This window comes from Arachis hypogaea, chromosome 20 (genome assembly GCF_003086295.3).
Source record: "Arachis hypogaea cultivar Tifrunner chromosome 20, arahy.Tifrunner.gnm2.J5K5, whole genome shotgun sequence".
Classification (NCBI taxonomy): Eukaryota; Viridiplantae; Streptophyta; class Magnoliopsida; order Fabales; family Fabaceae; genus Arachis; species Arachis hypogaea.
Genome location: NC_092055.1, coordinates 121,806,388 through 121,824,800, shown reverse-complemented (window position 1 = coordinate 121,824,800; position 18,413 = coordinate 121,806,388). Strand labels below are relative to the sequence as shown.

The window sequence follows — 18,413 nt, the reverse complement described above, 5'->3', positions numbered from 1 at the left end:
AAAAAAAGGGAAATGCAAAAGCATTCTAATACTATATCATGAAACTACTTATTCCAAAAACTTAAGTTGATGAGAGATTTTGAAGACATAATCACTTGCTGTTAAGCCATTCTTTTTTATCAGATTCAATTGAGATTTCAAGTGTTTCACTTTGTAGGTGCTTGATTTTGCGAAATAATTCTCTATCCTATTTCATTCTCAAAAATAAATATATAAATTAAATCGGTTGCATCGATCTCATATATAATATTAATGGCATTCATCAATAATTTATTTACATTTACTCTTACTTTTACACTCATTAGCAGTATGTCAAGCATACCCCATAGAATTATAAAATAAAATATCAAGCATACATACATATATATTTTTTTCTCTAGCAATCCCTTGATCATCAACAACTTATTACTTATCATCATGCTATATATATATAAACTAAAAAACTTGAACAAAAGAGGGAAAAAAAACTCAAATATATAAAAAAAAAGAAAGAAAGAAAACAGAAAATTAGGAAAGTCATGATCATTAGTGCCCGAATTGTAATTAAAATTCTCATGTTGAGCAAAATAATTGTGTGTTGGTGGCGTGAATAGCTTCTAGAGCCTTAAGAACTTCTCTTGCGCTTGGTCTGGCCTTAGGATCAGTGGCGGTGCAGTGCAAGGCAAGGTTCATGGCCTCAACGACGTCGTTATGATATTTGGTTGACTCATCTCCACCCTTGATCACCGGATCTATCCACGTGTCAAGATGACAGTCAGAGTAACAGTATCGGGCCCACTCTACAACGCTCTGATGCTGGTGCACCACATTTCCATTCCCTGATTCAATGTCCGTAGTGGCTCTTCCAGTCAATAATTCAATCAGCATAACTCCGAATCCATATATTTCACTCTTCTCTGTCGCATCTCCACTATTATTATTCCTTGCCTCTGAATGTGTGTAAAACAAACATGATTCATGAGACTGATTAGACACTTATATACATTACTTTATTAGGCATATGCTTCATGATGACATTTTGTATTTATATCAATATGCGCACGAAATAGCTACCTGGGTTATATAATAGCACGAACTAGCTAGTAGTGCTGCATGCACCATCACTTATAAATTAAATAAAAACATTAATTTCGTGTGTATATCATTTGATTAATAATTGCTTATTTTACAAGTGAAACACTTTTAAGATTTTTTGAATTGGATCCATGTACATCATTATGTTCCTAATTCCATCCTGTTAAAAATATGAGAAATGATAGTTTATAGACATATATTCACTTTTGATTATGTCACGCTTAGTTTATAATTCTCTAGTATGAGATACTATGCAACTAGCTAGGAAGCAAATATTCCACCAGTACGTTAGTTAAAAAATGAAAAGGGGCAAGATGGTAAATTTGTACCTGGTGCAACGTAGGGGGAAGTGATCATGAAACCCTTGACATCCAAAGGCGCCATGCCAGGAGGGCTGAGCTTAAGGCGAGTGACACCTTTTCCGTCCACCAAAACAATCTCCGGCGACAGCACCTCGTCGGTGAGATCCCAGACCGTAGAGCAACACTCACAATGCAAGAACTTAAGCGCCTTCGCGATCCCCACCGCAACCTTCCACCTCCGTTGCCAACTCAAACCGCTCACAATCTCGGCGAGACTCCTCTCTCCCTCCACACTCTCGTAAACCAAGAACCCCTTCTTCCCTGAGTGACACGTGGCAACAAGCTTGACAATGTTACCGTGCCGAACCTTCTTCTCAAACTTCACCGTATCTTCCCAGAATCTAAGCGGAAGAGACGTTGCATCAGTGATTTCCTTCACCAGAAAACGCATGTCGTTTTCGCTTCCCATGCATTTTCCTTCGTACGAAACCCAGTTCCTTCCTTTCGAAACCACTTTCCCTTCTCTTGAACAAGCAACAACGTCTTCCATGGTTATCGTTCTCGAAGCTTTCGCATCGAAAAACTGCATCTCCCACGTGCCGCCATCTTCGTTATTCTCCACTCTTCTCATCTGCATGCTTTTCCTTCTTCGCACCAAAACTACCAGAAAAGCTGTAACGGCAATCGCAACCAATCCAAAGAGTAAACATAGCACTAAGAACAGCCATGTCTGGTTCTGAGAACCCTTGCATGGTGGCAAACCGTTAGAAGCTTCATTTTCGCGGTCACAAAGATCGTTCCCTGCGACTGCACTAGCGTTGATGGCGAGGAACGCTCCTGTGGAAGGTAAACCTCCATGGAAACGGTTGTGAGATATGTTAACCTGAACAAGAGATTCCACTTTCCCCAAATTCTGCGGAATCTCGCCGGAGAATTGGTTCTCCGACAAATCAAGAAGCCCTAAAACTGGCATCTCCGCAAGCTTCATCAGAATTTGACCGTTGAGATTGTTATGGCTGAGGTCTAATGCCACAAGCTTCTTGCATGAACAGAGTTCTTCAGGAATAGTACCATAAAGATTGTTGTTTCCCAGCTTCAACTGCACCAAATTCTCCGAATTCTCGAAGATTCCACGAGGAATTTCACCAGAGAATCGATTCTCTGATAAGTCTAAATCTTCCAATTTCTTGCTCCCGAACGAGCTCGGAATCTCGCCGGAGAAGAAATTGTTAGCCAGATTGAGCATCTGAAGAGACGGCATGCTCCATTGTCTATCATCGATTCTTCCAGAAAGTTGGTTGCCGGAGATATCCAAGAAGTAGACCTGAGTGAGCTTGGTGAATTCCTCAGGCAAATTCCCAGAGAGCTTGTTATTCTGGAGACGCACTCTACGCAGCGTTTTGCATGTGCTCAAGCTTCTCGGGATTCGGCCTTCTAATTTGTTAGAGAAGAGGATGAGCTTGTAAAGCGTCCCGGAATTGCACAGAGTTTCTGGAACCTTCCCCGTGAGGTTGTTAGAAGAGAGATCCAAAACCGTTAGGTTGTTACGCTTCCCAAGTTCCAACGGAATCTCCCCGGTCAACGAGTTTGACCACAGCTGAAGCACCTGAAGCCGCGGCAATGATTCCAAACCCTTGGGAATCTTCCCTGAGAAATTGTTCGAAAACAAATGAAGAATCTCAAGCCTTTGAAGATTCACCACGAGTTCCGGAATCTCGCCGGAGAGAGAGTTATCGCTGAGGTCAAGAGATACAAGCTTCTTGAGGTTGAAGATTGAACGAGGAATCGGACCGTTGAATTTGTTCTGGTAGAGGAAGATGTACTCGAGATTCGTTAAGCTTCCGATGGATTCAGGAATCGCTCCGGTGAGGTTGTTGTACACAAGATCGAGGTGGTTCAATGAAGTTAACTCACCAATGGCACTGGGAATTTCACCAGAGAGATTGTTGTAACCGAAGTAAATCCACTTCAAATTCTTCATGGCTCGAATCTCTTTCGGGATTTCGCCGACTAACTGGTTCGAAGCGAGAGTGAAGTACTGTAGATTTTTCAACTGAGTTATGGAACTCGGAATGTGTCCGCCGAGAAGGTTGCCTCCAATGTCAAGGTAGGTTAGGGCTGATAAAAGGCCAATTTGGGGAGGGATCTCGCCGGAGAACATGTTGTTGGAGAGGTCAAGAGTCTCGAGGAGAGAAAAGGAGGCGGAGAACAAGGAGCGAGGGGGAGGGCCGGTTAGATTGTTGTTGCTGAGGTTGAGGTAACGAATTGGGGAGAGAAATGGAGGAGCTTGATCCAAGTGGAGGAGCTTCGTAAGCTGGTTGTTGGAGAGGTCGAGTGATGTGAGGTTTGGAAGGTGGAAAACGGAGGAAGAAGCCTCGCCGGAGATGTTTTTACCGGCGAGGGAAAGGGCGGTGACGACTATGACATCAGATATATTCTTGTTGCAAGTGATGCCGTTCCAGTTGCATAAAGAAATGGTTGGGAGCCAGTTACTGAGAGAGTGAAGTGGATCGTCGTGGATTGAAGCTTTGAACGATAAGAGAAGCTCAAGGTCTTGTTGACTTTCAGTTTCTTTTCCATGTGATGGGTTCAGCAAGTTGAGAAGAATTAGCAAGAACAAGAACCTGAACCACATCATCACTCTGGTCATGTCTTTGACAAGGGTCTGTTCTGTGTGTGTGTCTTTTTAAATAATTCTCAGTTTTCTGTGTTGTTGCTTGTTGATGGATTATTGAACTCCTCGGATCCCAAGCTGTAAAAAATAATAATCAAACTTCAATCTATATAGGTCCATTAAAATATTATGCAACTTTTGAATTAGTTACATAAGACACTGATGAATTAACTACTTGAGTACTTCTAGTAGCTAGCTAGGTCTAGCTACCATTAATTTAATACACTCAGTTTTGATCGTAATTGAGGAACATGCATGCACATAAATGAGAGAAATTGCTTAATACAAAGTAATGACAGGGTATAATTACGAACCTAAAGACCATAATTATTGTGGACAGTTGGTTGTTTAAATTGCTGATGATGGAGAAGAATAATTGAAGAACTTGGACTGAAAGGATCAAGATTATTCTTTGATCACAAACAGTACTATTTGAAGGAGAATAAGGTGGACGTGAGAGAGAGAGATGTGTGCGTGCTTAAATAGATGGAAAGGGTTTGTGGAGGATTTCTTTTTGGCATTGAATTAGGATATAATTACGAATTTGCCACCCTTGACTTACTTTGAAATTGGTGTTTGAACACACACAAACGGTTGAAAGGGAACCAGGGACACTTGCGAAAAAATTAAAATAAAAAGGCAAAAAATAGAGGGCTCTAATTTTGTCGGATTGTTACTAAAATGATCCTTTTTGACTGACTCACTCACTGACCCCTTGCGAAAGTGACAAAGAATTTCTGTATCCGTTGAAAAAAAGGAAAAAAAAGAAAAAACGCTTACCCTGCTTTGGTAAATGGTAACCAAAAAAAAAAAAAAAAAAAAAGAAGGCATCACAAGGAAACAGAGACTCGCTAAGTAAACATGCACAAGAATTTATTAAAATGTTTGTACTTGAAACTCTTATTTCTAGGATTATTGTGTTTGACTAATTTTAGTTATAATATTACTAGTATTAGTATATGGCATGGGATCTCCCATGAAGATCAAAGGTCCATCTTGTACGCAGAATTTCGTCTCATGATAGCATAATTCTGGTTCTATAATTATCTGTCTTTCCAATAATGACTAAATTAATTTGAGTAATTTTTAAAAAATAATAATTTAAAAATATTTTATTTAATTTATCATATATAATATTTATAATTGTATACTTATTATATTTAATAATATTATGTATTTATTTTAATAATAATTAAGAAATATAAAATAAGATAACTTTAAATTAATTTTGGCTAATTTCTACCGTCTTTTTGTTTATAAGTAGTGTTCCTGCGTAGTAAACTGAGCTTGATATATAACTCGTCCTGTTCAAGGATTGAGCTTGCCTTCGCCTAAAGTGGAAAAGGTATGCATCGACTTCAAGAGGAACGGCGATGGCAGACACCTGTAAAGACATTTCGACGCTCAAGTTAGTAAGAATAGAAGATGAATATAATATTACTCAAAATAAGTAGCATACCTTTTACATATTTAAAGTTTGGTATTTATAGAATGTGATCCTTTTCAGAGAGGTTGAGATATTGGCCGATCTTTCGGCCATCATTTGAGTTTGTTGCTGAGTAGGTTGTCATCAGCGAGATTCTCTCTAACTGAAGATAAGTCACGTTTGTTGTTGGATTTGGATCCGATTTATAGGCATAGTTGGACCGGATTATAACTACCGGATCACAGCCCCAAGCTTGACATGTAGTATTTTTCAATACGACGGGTTGAACTTATGAGTTTTTTGTGATGCTATAAATTGGAATGACGATAATAAATATATATCGGAATAGTGATTGTAATCATAGTTCGGAATAGTATTTGTAATTCGGAATAGTAATTGTAATTCGAAATAGTGATAGTAATAATAGTAGCTCCTGAACTCAACTTGTTGTATATTGAAAAGTGATAGTCATGCTTGAAAATGGCTTTACATGAATAATAGAGTAAAAGAAATTTGAGAATAATTAAGAATAATAGTTAAATAATAAGGATAAGTCCCCAAGTTTGATTTGATAGCATGAAGAATAGAATATTTCTTGAAAGAGAATGGTGTTGGTATGTAGCGGCTTAATTTTTGACTGGTTCGACTTATAAATACAAATTTGATTGTGGTTATGCCGATGTATAGGTGTCTGGTTGCTTAGAACGAGTCTTGCTTATAAATGAAAATTTTGACTGGAGTTATTCCGACGTATAACCGTTTAGTTCTTTGGATTGAATCCGACTTATAATTGCCGATTTATTTTGAGTAAATGGAATGAATAATAATGAATTAGTATGAAGTAAATGAAATAGAAAAATATTGAATATAGGTAGTAAATGAGGTGATAGAAGTAATTATGACATGCAGTTACTTTTTGTTTACCGAGGGTATAATGACCAGTTTTGATGAAGGTGAAATTTGAATGAATGGTGTTGATGGGATCTGAAAGTGAAGAGTTTGTAATCATCACTGTTGATCACATAACTATGGTAAAGGATGGATAGAATGTGGGGTAGGTCTTCTTTTGAAATAGAACACATACAGTATGTGAAGTCGTTTGGTGTGTTTATTTGAGTTTTGTGATTTGGGGATGGAGAATAGGGGTTAGTCTATTTTATTGTTCTTGCTTTGTCTTCTTCTATAGCGTGTGTGGGCCTTGTGTAGTAGCCTCTGAATTAAAAAGATGGGTATGGTAAATGAGAACGAGAAAGGAAAGAAGAAAGATGATAAAGATATCATAGTTGAGGAGGAGTTCATATGGGATATGAATGACCTGTTTAGTTGGATGTCTGATTTAGTGAAGAAGCGTTGTTCAGTATTTGATGATAATATAGTGTGGCGTAGCTAGGGACAGCTTGTTGGGTTAGGAAAAGCTTAGATATAAAGGTTGAATTTTTGCTATGCACAGCTTTTGGATCGTGTGTTCCATAGAGGAGAGGGTTTTGAGTTTTTCTTGTATTCATGTGTCTTAGTTGAGTTGAATATGAAGTTTTCTTCATCAGTTTGAGTATGGTGTGCTTACTCAATTGATGTATACTCCATCTCAACTACACCCAAATGCATGGGTGTTTGTTCGAGAATTTGATATTTTGATAGATTTTTTGAAAGTAAAATCTTTACTAGAGGTGTTTTTTGCTCTGTTTCAGTCAAAATGAGTGAAAAGGGGGGGGGGAGGGATTTGGGTAACTCTTAGTGAGAGTCCTGGTCGAGCAATATTTTGTGCCTTTAAATCCTCATTCAAAGGATTCAAGGAGATGTTTTTGAAGGTTAGATCAACGGAGGATAGCTTTTCCTTTTATGTAGATAAAATGTTGATTGAAAGATTTTTGTTATAATGGGATCCGCAACCAAAGCAGATCTTAGGATGGATTATATGGATAGTAAGGAAGAGATAATTGTGAATTTCCTGAATGAGGGAGTATCTTCTCATAGATTGTTATCGGTGGCTAAATTATTGGAATATGAATCTGATAGAGAGGCTTTAGCTGATTATATAGATAAATTTGTGTTTAGATAGTGCTGATATGTTATGAATACTTCTATTAAACATTTGTGTTTTGTGTTTGCAGGTGAAAAAGCCCCAAAAGTTACTCCAGGCAGTTTGCGTGCCTTTTTCAAGGCAAGAAACACAGAGAGAGAAGGGTCAATTAACACTGTTAGGGTTAAGAGTGGTATCGAGGTGGAGCAATTGCGAAAAAAGGTGGTTAGTGTCAAGAAAAGGAAAGCTGGCGTTAGAGGTAGCAAGCAAGATATGATAGATCTTGTGGGAGGTGGGCAATTGGTGAAAGAACCCATAGTGGAGGAGGTTGACACTTTTATTTCTAATCAGAAAGAGTTACACACCTTCAAAAGAGTTGAGAATACAAGCTCTCTTTGGAGGGATTATCCATTTTTCAAGTTGTCTGAGGAGTATGCAAGCTCCTTCTAATGTGAAGTTTGTAACCGGTATTGAAAATGTGGTGCTGGACCAGTACTTGCAGGTATGTAAGTAGTTTGATTGTATTTGTATGATTGAAAAGTGTATTTGCTAATTTGATTTTTGTTGTGATATAGGTCATAGGGCTCGACTTATGTGTATAGGTCGGACCCGTGAGTTGAAACATAGAAGTGCTACAGTGGATAAAAAGGAACTGAACAAACTTGTCCATGATAAAATTGAAAAGAAGAGGGAATTGCAGAATGCTCTCAAGGAACTTGTTTTGAAGGATGAGGAGTTGAAAAAAATAAAGAATAAAGTAGGAGTTTTAGAAGAAAGAGAGAAACTCTTTGAAACCAAGAACCCCGAGTTGGAGGTTAGGATTGCTGAACTGGCTTTAGAAAAGAAAACCGCCGAAGAGGGTAAATAAAGTTATGAATATCAAATGATGGCTGAAGGATTTGACTGAGCCTCTGAGCAGGCCAAGTTTGTTGCATCAACAGTTGATTTTTCTATGATGGACCCATGTAAGGTGGTGCTTAATGGAAAACTTATTGATGATGATGATGTAGAGCAGGAGAGTGGAGATGATAATATGACCACCCCTTAGTAGTTTGAAAGGATTAGAATTGTATATTTTGCTTGAACAATGCTTGTAGGTTTATGTTTTGTTTTGTTAAACTTTGTAATGTGAATTTGGTTGTTTCGATGAACTGGCTACATAATGTTATTGGGTGTTTACCTTATGCTTTTGCTTTGATTTGTTGATAGATTCACTGAAGATGATGTTTGAGTATTGTGAGATTGTTACTTAGAGGTAGTATGATTTGCATGATTATTGTTCAGTTGATGTTTTGGAATAGTTTGATCAAGGAATTGTGTTTAACTTGTAAGGAACAGAAATATTGATGAGAAATATAACAAAGTGAAACATTGATCTAGTTAGGTGAAAATCTATAGATAACTATACATACAATATAGGATAGGCTAATTGATATGTGTTGAAATGGTAAGATTGAATAAGTATGACTAGTAGTAATTGATGAGGATCATTTTTGATACGTCAAATAGGTAGTGTAGGTTATTGCTGAGTTGTTTCACAAATTGGTGGACCGACATAATAGGTCGGTTTGGGAATGGATATAGTATGGACGATGCCGATATGCATTGATGCTATACCAACTTATTATAGATTGATTTGACTTGAAATTATTCCGACTCATAGGTGTCAGGTTGTTCGAAATGATGTTGACTTATAGATGTCGGTTTGTTTGAAGTGATAGATAGCTTAGTGGCTTATGGATTTGAAAACCGAAGTATAGTTTAGTTTTGATTAGTTAATTAAGCCACTTGTTGTGGTTTGAATATTGGTACTAATCAAGCACTGGATCAGTAGTCATTTGTAGATATTTGTTTAGATTGCTGGAATATTTATTTGTGGATAGTATCTGAAATTGCTTATCAGATAATAAAAGAGTAAAAGTCGCGATTTATTGGAAAGTTGAATTATAATTCGGTAAGGAGAATTGAGTTTGAATATTGGATCAAGATATCTTTTGGATAAGCTTGAACAGTTTGACTTAGTATTGATTGAATTGTAATTTTCTGTTGGAACTTGACCGTTCGAATCGTAGGTCCGTTCCGGTATAGGAATAATTGGTTGCAGATAATTCGGTAACTTGAGTGTTATATAAGAAAGTATATCTCATTCGGAGATTTGGTGAACTTAATATATTTGATTTTGAAGATTCGTGGCAGTAACTTTGGTTGATTGTATATAAGATATTTGTAGATCAATTAAGAATAATGATAACTGAAATATAATAGAAAAGAATGAAAGTAGAAGAATAAAGATTATTGATGAAATAAGAGATCATTATCGTGTTTTAACTTATGGGCTTATTTGTAATGCACCTTTAGGCTAGTTTGATACATTGATTTTAAAGTTGAACTGTTAGAAGCTGCAAATTGTCTGAGTTATAGTCCGCATGGCAGTACTATTGCTGGGGTTGTTTGGATTAGATGGTCTATTGGTGCACGAAATTGTGATCTCAGGCAACGGCGCCAGAAACTCTGTACGCACGTCTTAATAAATCGTTTTTCATTCACAACTTCGATACAACTAACCAGCAAGTGCACTGGGTCGTCCAAGTAATAAACCTTACGTGAGTAAGGATCGATCCCACGGAGATTGTTGGCTTGAAGCAAGCTATGGTCACCTTGTAAATCTCAGTCAGGCGGATATCAAATAGTTATGGAGTTTTCGAATATTAATAATAAATAGAAAATAAGGATAGAAATACTTATGTAATTCATTGGTTAGAATTTCAGATAAGCGTATAGAGATGCATTCGTTCCTCTGAACCTCTGCTTTCCTACTGTCTTCATCCAATCAATCTTACTCCTTTCCATAGCTGGCTTTATGTAAGGACATCACCGTTGTCAATGGCTACTTTTTATCCTCTCTGGAAAATGGTCCGATGCGCTGTCACTGCATGGCTAATCGTCTGGAGGCATCACCCTTGTCAATGGCTGCATCCCATCCTCTTGTGAAAATGGTCCAAATGCTCTGTCACAGCACGGCTAATCATCTGAGGTTCTCGATCATACTGGAATAGGATTCACCCTCCTTTTGCGTCTGTCACTACGCCCAGCACTCGCGAGTTTGAAGTTCGTCACAGTCATTCAATCCCAGAGTCCTACTCGGAATACCACAGACAAGGTTTAGACTTTCCGGACTCTCATGAATGCCGCCATCAATATAGCTTATACCACGAAGATTCTGATTAAGAGATCCAAGAGATACTCATTCAATCTAAGGTGGAACGGAAGTGGTTGTCAGGCACGCGTTCGTGGGAGAATGATGATGATTGTCACGTTCATCACATTCAGGTTGAAGTGCGAATGAATATCTTAGAAGCGGAATTAGTTGAATTGAATAGAAAAACAGTAGTACTTTGCATTAATCTTTGAGGAACAGCAGAGCTCCACACCTTAATCTATGGAGTGCAGAAACTCTACCGTATGAAAATACATAAGTGATAATGGTTCAGGCATGGCCGAATGGCCAGCCCCATGAAAGTCTAAGATAGCATAAAACTGATCAAAGATGTCTAATACAATAGTAAAAAGTCCTATTTATACTAAACTAGTTACTAGGGTTTACAGAAGTAAGTAATTGATGCATAAATCCACTTCCGGGGCCCACTTGGTGTGTGCTTGGGCTGAGCTTGAATGTTACACGTGTAGAGGTCAATCTTGGAGTTGAACGCCAGTTTGTAACGTATTTCTGGCGTTCAACTCTGGCTTATGACGTGTTTCTGGCGTTTAACTCCAGACAGCAGCGTAGAACTGGCGTTCAACGCCCTTTTACGTTATCTAAACTTGGCCAAAGTATGGACTATTATATATTGCTGGAAATCCCTGGATGTCTACTTTCCAACGCAATTGGAAGCGCGCCATTGTGAGTTTTGTAGCTCCAGAAAATCCATTTTGAGTGCAGGGAGGTCAGAATCCAACAGCATCAGCAGTCCTTCTTCAACCTCTGAATCTGATTTTTGCTCAAGTCCCTCAATTTCAGCCAGAAAATACCTGAAATCACAGAAAAGCACAAAAACTCATAGTAAAGTCCAGAAATGTGAATTTAACATAAAAACTAATAAAAACATCCCTAAAAGTAACTAGACTCTACTAAAAACATACTAAAAACAATGCCAAAAAGCGTATAAATTATCCGCTCATCACAACACCAAACTTAAATTGTTACTTGTCCCCAAGCAACTGAAAATCAAATAGGATAAAAAGAAGAGAATATACTATAAATTCCAAACTATCAATAAAACATAGCTCCAATTAAATGAGCGGGACTTGTAGCTTTTTTGCCTCTTGAATAGTTTTGGCATCTCACTTTATCCATTGAAGTTCAGAACGATTGGCATCTATAGGAACTCAGAGTTCAGATAGTGTTATTGATTCTTCTAGTTCAGTATGATGATTCTTGAACACAACTATTTTATGAGTCTTGGCCGTGGCCCTAAGCACTTTGTTTTCCTATATTACCACTGGATACATAAATGCCACAGACACATAATTAGGTGAACATTTTCAGATTGTGACTCAGCTTTGCTAAAGTCCCCAATTAGAGGTGTCCAGGGTTCTTAAGCACACTCTTCTTTTGCTTTGGACCTTGACTTTAACCGCTCAGTCTCAAGTTTTCACTTGACACCTTCACGCCACAAGCACATGGTTAGGGACAGCTTGGTTTAGCCGCTTAGGCCAGGATTTTATTCCTTTAGGCCCTCCTATCCACTGACGCTCAAAGCCTTGGGATCCTTTTTATTTACCCTTGCCTTTTGGTTTTAAGGGTTATTGGCTTTTTGCTCTTGCCTATTGGTTTTAAGAGCTTTTGGCTTTTTCTGCTTGCTTTTTCTCTTTTTCTTTTCTTTCTATTTTTTTGCTATTTTTTTTCTGCAAGCTTTGTTCTTTGCTGCTTTTTCTTGCTTCAAGAATCATTTTTATGATTTTTCATATTATTAAATAACATGTCTCCTTATCATCATTCTTTCAAGAGCCAACATATTTAACATTCTTAAACAACAACTTCAAAAGACATATGCACTGTTCAAGCATTCATTTAGAAAACAAGAAGCATTGTCACCACATCAATATAATTAAACTAAGTTCAAGGATAAATTCAAAACTCGTGTACTTCTTGTTCTTTTGAATTAAAACAGTTTTCATTTAAGAGAGGTGATGGATTCATAGGACATTCATAACTTTAAGACAAAGTTACTAAATACTAATGATCATGTAATGAAGACACAAACATGGATAAGCACTTAACATAGAGAAAACGAAAAACAGAGAATGTAAGAACAAGGAATGAGTCCACCTTAGTGATGGTGGCATTTCCTTCTTGAGGAACCAATGATGTCCTTGAGCTCTTCTATGTCTCTTCCTTGTCTTTGTTGCTCCTCCCTCATTGCTTTTTGATCTTCTCTTATTTCATGAAGGATGATGGAGTGCTCTTGATGTTCCACCCTTAATTGTCCCATGTTGGAACTTAGTTCTCCTAGGGAGGTGTTGATTTGCTCCCAATATTTTTGTGGAGGAAAATGCATTTGAGGCATCTCCGGGATCTCATGGTGATGAGCTTCATGCGTCTCTTGAGATCCATGAATGGGCTCTCTTGCTTGCTCCATCCTTTTCTTAGTGATGGGCTTCTCTTCCTCAATGGGAATGTCTCCTTCTATGAAAGCTCCAGCTGAGTAACATAGATGGCAAATAAGATGAGAAAAAGCTAGCCTTGCCCCAGGAGAGGGCTTTTCGGCTATTTTGTAGAATTCAAGGGAGATGACTTCATGAACTTCTACTTCCTCTCTAATCATGATGCTATGAATCATGATGGCCCGATCCACAGTAACTTCAGATCGGTTGCTAGTGGGGATGATGGAGCGTTGGATGAACTCCAACCATCCTCTAGCCACAGGCTTGAGGTCCAGTCTTCTTAATTGAACCGGCTTGCCTTTGGAGTCAATCTTCCATTGAGCTCCTTCTACACATATGTCCATGAGGACTTGGTCCAACCTTTGATTAAAGTTGACCCTTCTAGTGTAGGGGCGTGCATCTCCTTGCATCATAGGCAAGTTAAACGCCAACCTCACATTTTCCGGACGAAAATCTAAGTATTTCCCTCGAACCATTGTAATATAATTCTTTGGGTTTGGGTTCTTACTTTGATCATGGTTCCTAGTGATCCATGCATTGGCATAGCACTCTTGAACCATTAGGATGCCGACTTGTTGGATGTGGTTTGTTAGAACTTCCCAACCTCTTCTTTGTATTTCATGTCGGATCTCCAGATACTCATTCTTCTTAAGCTTGAAAGGGACCTCGGGGATCACCTTCTTCTTGACCACAACATCATAGAAGTGGTCTTGATGAGCTTTGGAGATGAATCTTTCCATCTCCCATGACTCGGAGGTGGAAGCTTTTGTCTTCCCTTTCCCTTTTCTAGAGGATTCTCCGGTCTTGGGTGCCATCAATGGTAATGGAAAAACAAAAAGCTTATGTTTTTACCACACTAAACTTAGAGTATTGCTCACCCTCGAGCAAGAGAAGAAAGAATAGATGAAGAAAAAGAAGAAAATATGGAGGAGAGGGTTGTGTTGTGTGAAAATGAAGAAGAGTGGAGGGCTTTATATAGGGAAGGGATGGGGGTAAAGTTCGGCCATATGGGTGGGTTTTAGGTGGGAAATTGATTTTGAATTTTGAAGGTAGGTGGGGTTTATGAGGTAGGTTTATGGGAAGAGTGGATGGATGTGAGTGGTGAAGTGGTTATAGGGAAGAGAGATTGAGGTGATTGGTGAAGAGTTTTGGGGAAGAGTGTTTATGGGATTGTTTGAAAGAGGGGTGAGAAGAAGGAATTTGGATCCTCTAAAGTTTGAATTTCACTTTAGAGAGTAAAGTGTGATCTTCTACCATTGAATAATTTCTCTTTCATATTTATTATTGGTCCCACCTATGAAATCAATGGTGAGAGATCACACTTTACTCTCTAAAGTGAAATTCAAACTTTAGAGGATCTAAATCCGAGAAGAAGTGAGTGGAGGTAGGTGGGGATCCTGTGGGGTCCACAGATCCTGAGGTGATCTTGTGGGGTTCACAGATCCTGAGGTGTTTAAGGATTTACAACCTTGCACCAAATTAGGCATGCAAAATGCCCTTGCACACAACTCTGGGCGTTCAGGGCCAGATTGGTGCTTGTTCTGGGCGTTGAACGCCCATTTGTTGCCCATTTCTGGCGTTGAACACCAGAACCATGCTTGTTCTGGGCGTTCAGCGCCAACTCTTCTCCAGGGTGCAATTCTGGCGTTCAAACGCCCAGATGCTGCCCATTTTGGGCGTTCAGCGCCAGAACCATGCTCTGTTCTGGCGTTGAACGCCAGCCAGATGCTTCTTACTGGCGTTTAAACGCTAGTAAGTAGGGGTGGCAAGCGGGGAAGCCCGCCCCGCCCCGCCAGAAGCCCGCCAGTTGGCAGGCTGGCCCGCCCCGCCCCGCCTAGTGAGGCGGTCCCAGAATCCCAGCCCGCCCCGCCTAATGGCGGGCTGGCGGGCCGGCGGGCTAAGCCCGCCAAATATCTGTTTTTTTTACTTTTAACTATTAAAATAATATATATAAAGATATAAAAAAATCTCTTTTGTTTTTTACTTTTAACTATTATAATTTTTAAAAGTATAAACAAATTATAATTTTTGTATTAACAAACATTAAAGTCTTTTTAATTATAAATATCTAATAAACATGATTATAAACAAGTTTTCATCCAAAACATAATTATAGATATTATTTCCAAAGCAAAATAAACATAATCCAAAACATAATTAACAATATTGTCTCTAAAATAAAACAAACATAATCTAAAACACTTAATTTTCATCTTCATTCTCTTGTAAGTTGGGTTGGGGGAAGTTGGGTTTTGGTAAAAAAATTGTAAAAATACCCCTTACTAAAAAAATACTAAGCCCGGCGGGGAAGCCCGCCCCGCCCCGCCAAAGCCCGCCAAAACCAACGGTTTAAGCGGTGCGGGTTAAGCGGGCTTTTGCTATTTGGTGGTCCCAATTTTCCAGCCCGGCCCGCCTTTTTTGACGGGTTACGCGGGCCGGCCCAGCGGATTTAGGCCCGTTTGCCACCCCTACCAGTAAGGTCTTCCTCCAGGGTGTGATTTTTCTTCTGCTGTTTTTGATTCCGTTTTCAATTTTTATATTTATTTTGTGACTTCACATGATCATGAACCTAATAAAACATGAAAGAACAAGAAAAATAAAATTAGATAAATAAAAATTGGGTTGCCTCCCAACAAGCGCTTCTTTAATGTCAATAGCTTGACAGTGGGCTCTCATGGAGCCTCACAGATGTTCAGAGCATTGTTGAGACTTTCCAACACCAAACTTAGAGTTTGGATATGGGAGTTCAACACCAAACTTAGAGTTTGGTTGTGGCCTCCCAACACCAAACTTAGAGTTTGACTGTGGGGGCTCTGGTTGACTCTGTTTTGAGAGAAGCTTACTGTGCCTCTTTTCTATGTTTACAGAAGGGTAACCTTGAGTTATAAACACAAGGGAGTCCTCATTCAATTGAAGGACTAATTCACCTCTGTCAACATCAATCACAGCTCTTGCTGTGGCTAGGAAATGTCTTCCAAGGATGATGGATTCATCCTCATCCTTCCCAGTATCAAGGATTATGAAATCAGCAGGGATGTAAAGGCCTTCAACCTTTACTAACACGTCCTCTACTTGTCCATAAGCCTGTTTTCTTGAATTGTCTGCCATCTCTAATGAGATTTTAGCAGCTTGCACCCCATAGATTCCCAGTTTCTCTATTACAGAGAGGGGCATGAGGTTTATCCCTAAACCAAGGTCACACAGAGCCTTTTCAAAGATCATGGTGCCTATGGTACAAGGTACTAGGAACTTTCCAGGATCCTGTTTCTTCTGAGGCAATCTCAGTTGATCCAGATCACTTAGTTCATTGGTGAACAAGGGAGGTTCATCTTCCCAAGTCTCAATACTAAATAATTTGGCATTCAGCTTCATGATTGCACCAAGGTACTTGGTAAGTTGCTCTTCAGTAACATCCTCATTCTCTTCAGAAGATGAATACTCGTCAGAGCTCATGAAGGGCATAAGGAGGTTCAATGGAATCTCTATGGTCTCTAGATGAGTCTCAGATTCCTTTGGTTCCTCAAAGGGAAACTCCTTATTGATCACTGGACGTCCCAAGAGGTCTTCCTCACTGGGATTTACATCCTCCCCTTCCTCTCCAGGTTCGGCCGTGTTGACTATGTCAATGGCCTTGCACTCTCCTTTTGGATTTTCTTCTGTATTACTTGGGAGAGTACTAGGAGGGATTTCAGTGATCCTTTTACTCAGCTGGCCCACTTGTGCCTCCAAATTTCTAATGGAGGACCTTGTTTCATTCATGAAACTTACAGTGGCCTTAGATAGATCAGAGACTAAGTTTGCTAAATTAGAGGTATTTTGTTCAGAGTTCTCTATCTGTTGTTGAGTGGATAATGGAGAAGGTTTACTATTGTTAAACCTATTTCTTCCACCATTATTAAGGCCTTGTTGAGGCTTTTGTTGATCCTTCCATGAGAGATTTGGGTGACTTCTCCATGAGGGGTTATAGGTGTTTCCATAAGGTTCACCCATGTAATTCACCTCTGCTATTGCAGGATTTTCAGGATCATAAGCTTCTTTTTCAGAAGATGCCTCTTGAGTACTATTGGATGCAGCTTGCATTCCATTCAGACTCTGAGAAATCATATTGACTTGCTGAGTCAATATTTTATTCTGAGCCAATATGGCATTCAAAGTATCAATTTCAAGAACTCCCTTCTTCTGAGGCGTCCCATTGCTCACAGGATTCCTCTCAGAAGTGTACATGAACTGGTTATTAGCAACCATGTCAATGAGTTCTTGAGCTTCTGCAGGAGTTTTCTTTAGGTGAATGGATCCACCTGCAGAAGTATCCAATGACATCTTAGCTAATTCAGACAGACCATCATAGAATATATCCAGGATGGTCCATTCTGAAAGCATGTCAGAAGGACACTTTTTGGTCAGTCCTTTGTATCTCTCCCAAGCTTCATAGAGGGATTCACCTTCTTTCTGTCTGAAGGTCTGAACATTCACTCTAAGCTTACTCAGCTTTTGAGGAGGAAAGAACTTGGCTAAGAAAGCCTTGACCAGCTTATCCCAAGAGTTCAGGCTATCCTTAGGTTGAGAGTCTAACCATACTCTAGCTCTGTCTCTTACAGCAAAAGGGAAAAGCATGAGCCTGTAGACTTCAGGATCTACTCCATTAGTCTTAACAGTATCACATATCTGCAAGAATTTAGTTAAGAACTGAAAAGGATCTTCAGATGGAAGTCCATGAAACTTGCAGTTCTGTTGCATCAGAGAAACTAATTGAGGTTTAAGCTCAAAATTGTTTGCTCCAATGGCAGGAATGGAGATGCTTCTTCCATGTAAATTGGAATTAGGTGCAGTAAAGTCACCAAGCATCCTCCTTGCATTATTATTATTTTCGGCTGCCATCTCTTCTTCTTGCTCGAAAATTTCTGAAAGGTGCTTGCTGGATTGTTGTAATTTAGCTTCTCTTAGTTTCCTCTTTAGAGTCCTTTCAGGTTCTGGATCTGCTTCAACAAGAATGTTCTTGTCCTTGCTCCTGCTCATATGAAAAAGAGGGACAGAAAAATAATAATAATATGGGTCCTTTTTACCACAGTATAGAGGTCCCTGTGTGAGTAGAAGAAAAGAAGAAAAAAAAATTCGAACACAGATGGAAGAGGGGGTTCGAATTTGGGTGAGATGAAGTGTTAGTAGATGAATAAATAAATAGAAGGAGATAAGAGAGAGAGAATTTTCGAAAATAATTTTTGAAAAGAGTTAGTGATTTTCGAAAATAGTTTT

The 18,413-nt window shown here is 39.0% G+C and overlaps 1 protein-coding gene and 1 non-coding gene across 2 annotated transcripts; one reads left to right on the top strand and one right to left on the bottom strand.

Annotated features, from left to right (window-relative positions):
• Positions 1 to 240: 240 nt before the first annotated feature.
• Positions 241 to 4,505, bottom strand: LOC112782864 (uncharacterized). Its single transcript, XM_025825500.3, has 3 exons — positions 4,365 to 4,505; positions 1,404 to 4,128; positions 241 to 929 (listed from the first exon to the last, which is right to left on the bottom strand). Exons 2-3 carry the CDS (start codon positions 4,024 to 4,026, stop codon positions 553 to 555), a joined length of 3,000 nt encoding a protein of 999 aa, XP_025681285.1. The 5' UTR covers positions 4,027 to 4,128; positions 4,365 to 4,505; the 3' UTR covers positions 241 to 552.
• A 13,029-nt stretch (positions 4,506 to 17,534) lies between these two features.
• LOC112788701 (small nucleolar RNA R71) lies at positions 17,535 to 17,642 on the top strand. Its single transcript, XR_003196055.1, has one exon. It is a non-coding gene; the product is annotated as a small nucleolar RNA R71 (small nucleolar RNA).
• Positions 17,643 to 18,413: the final 771 nt, after the last annotated feature.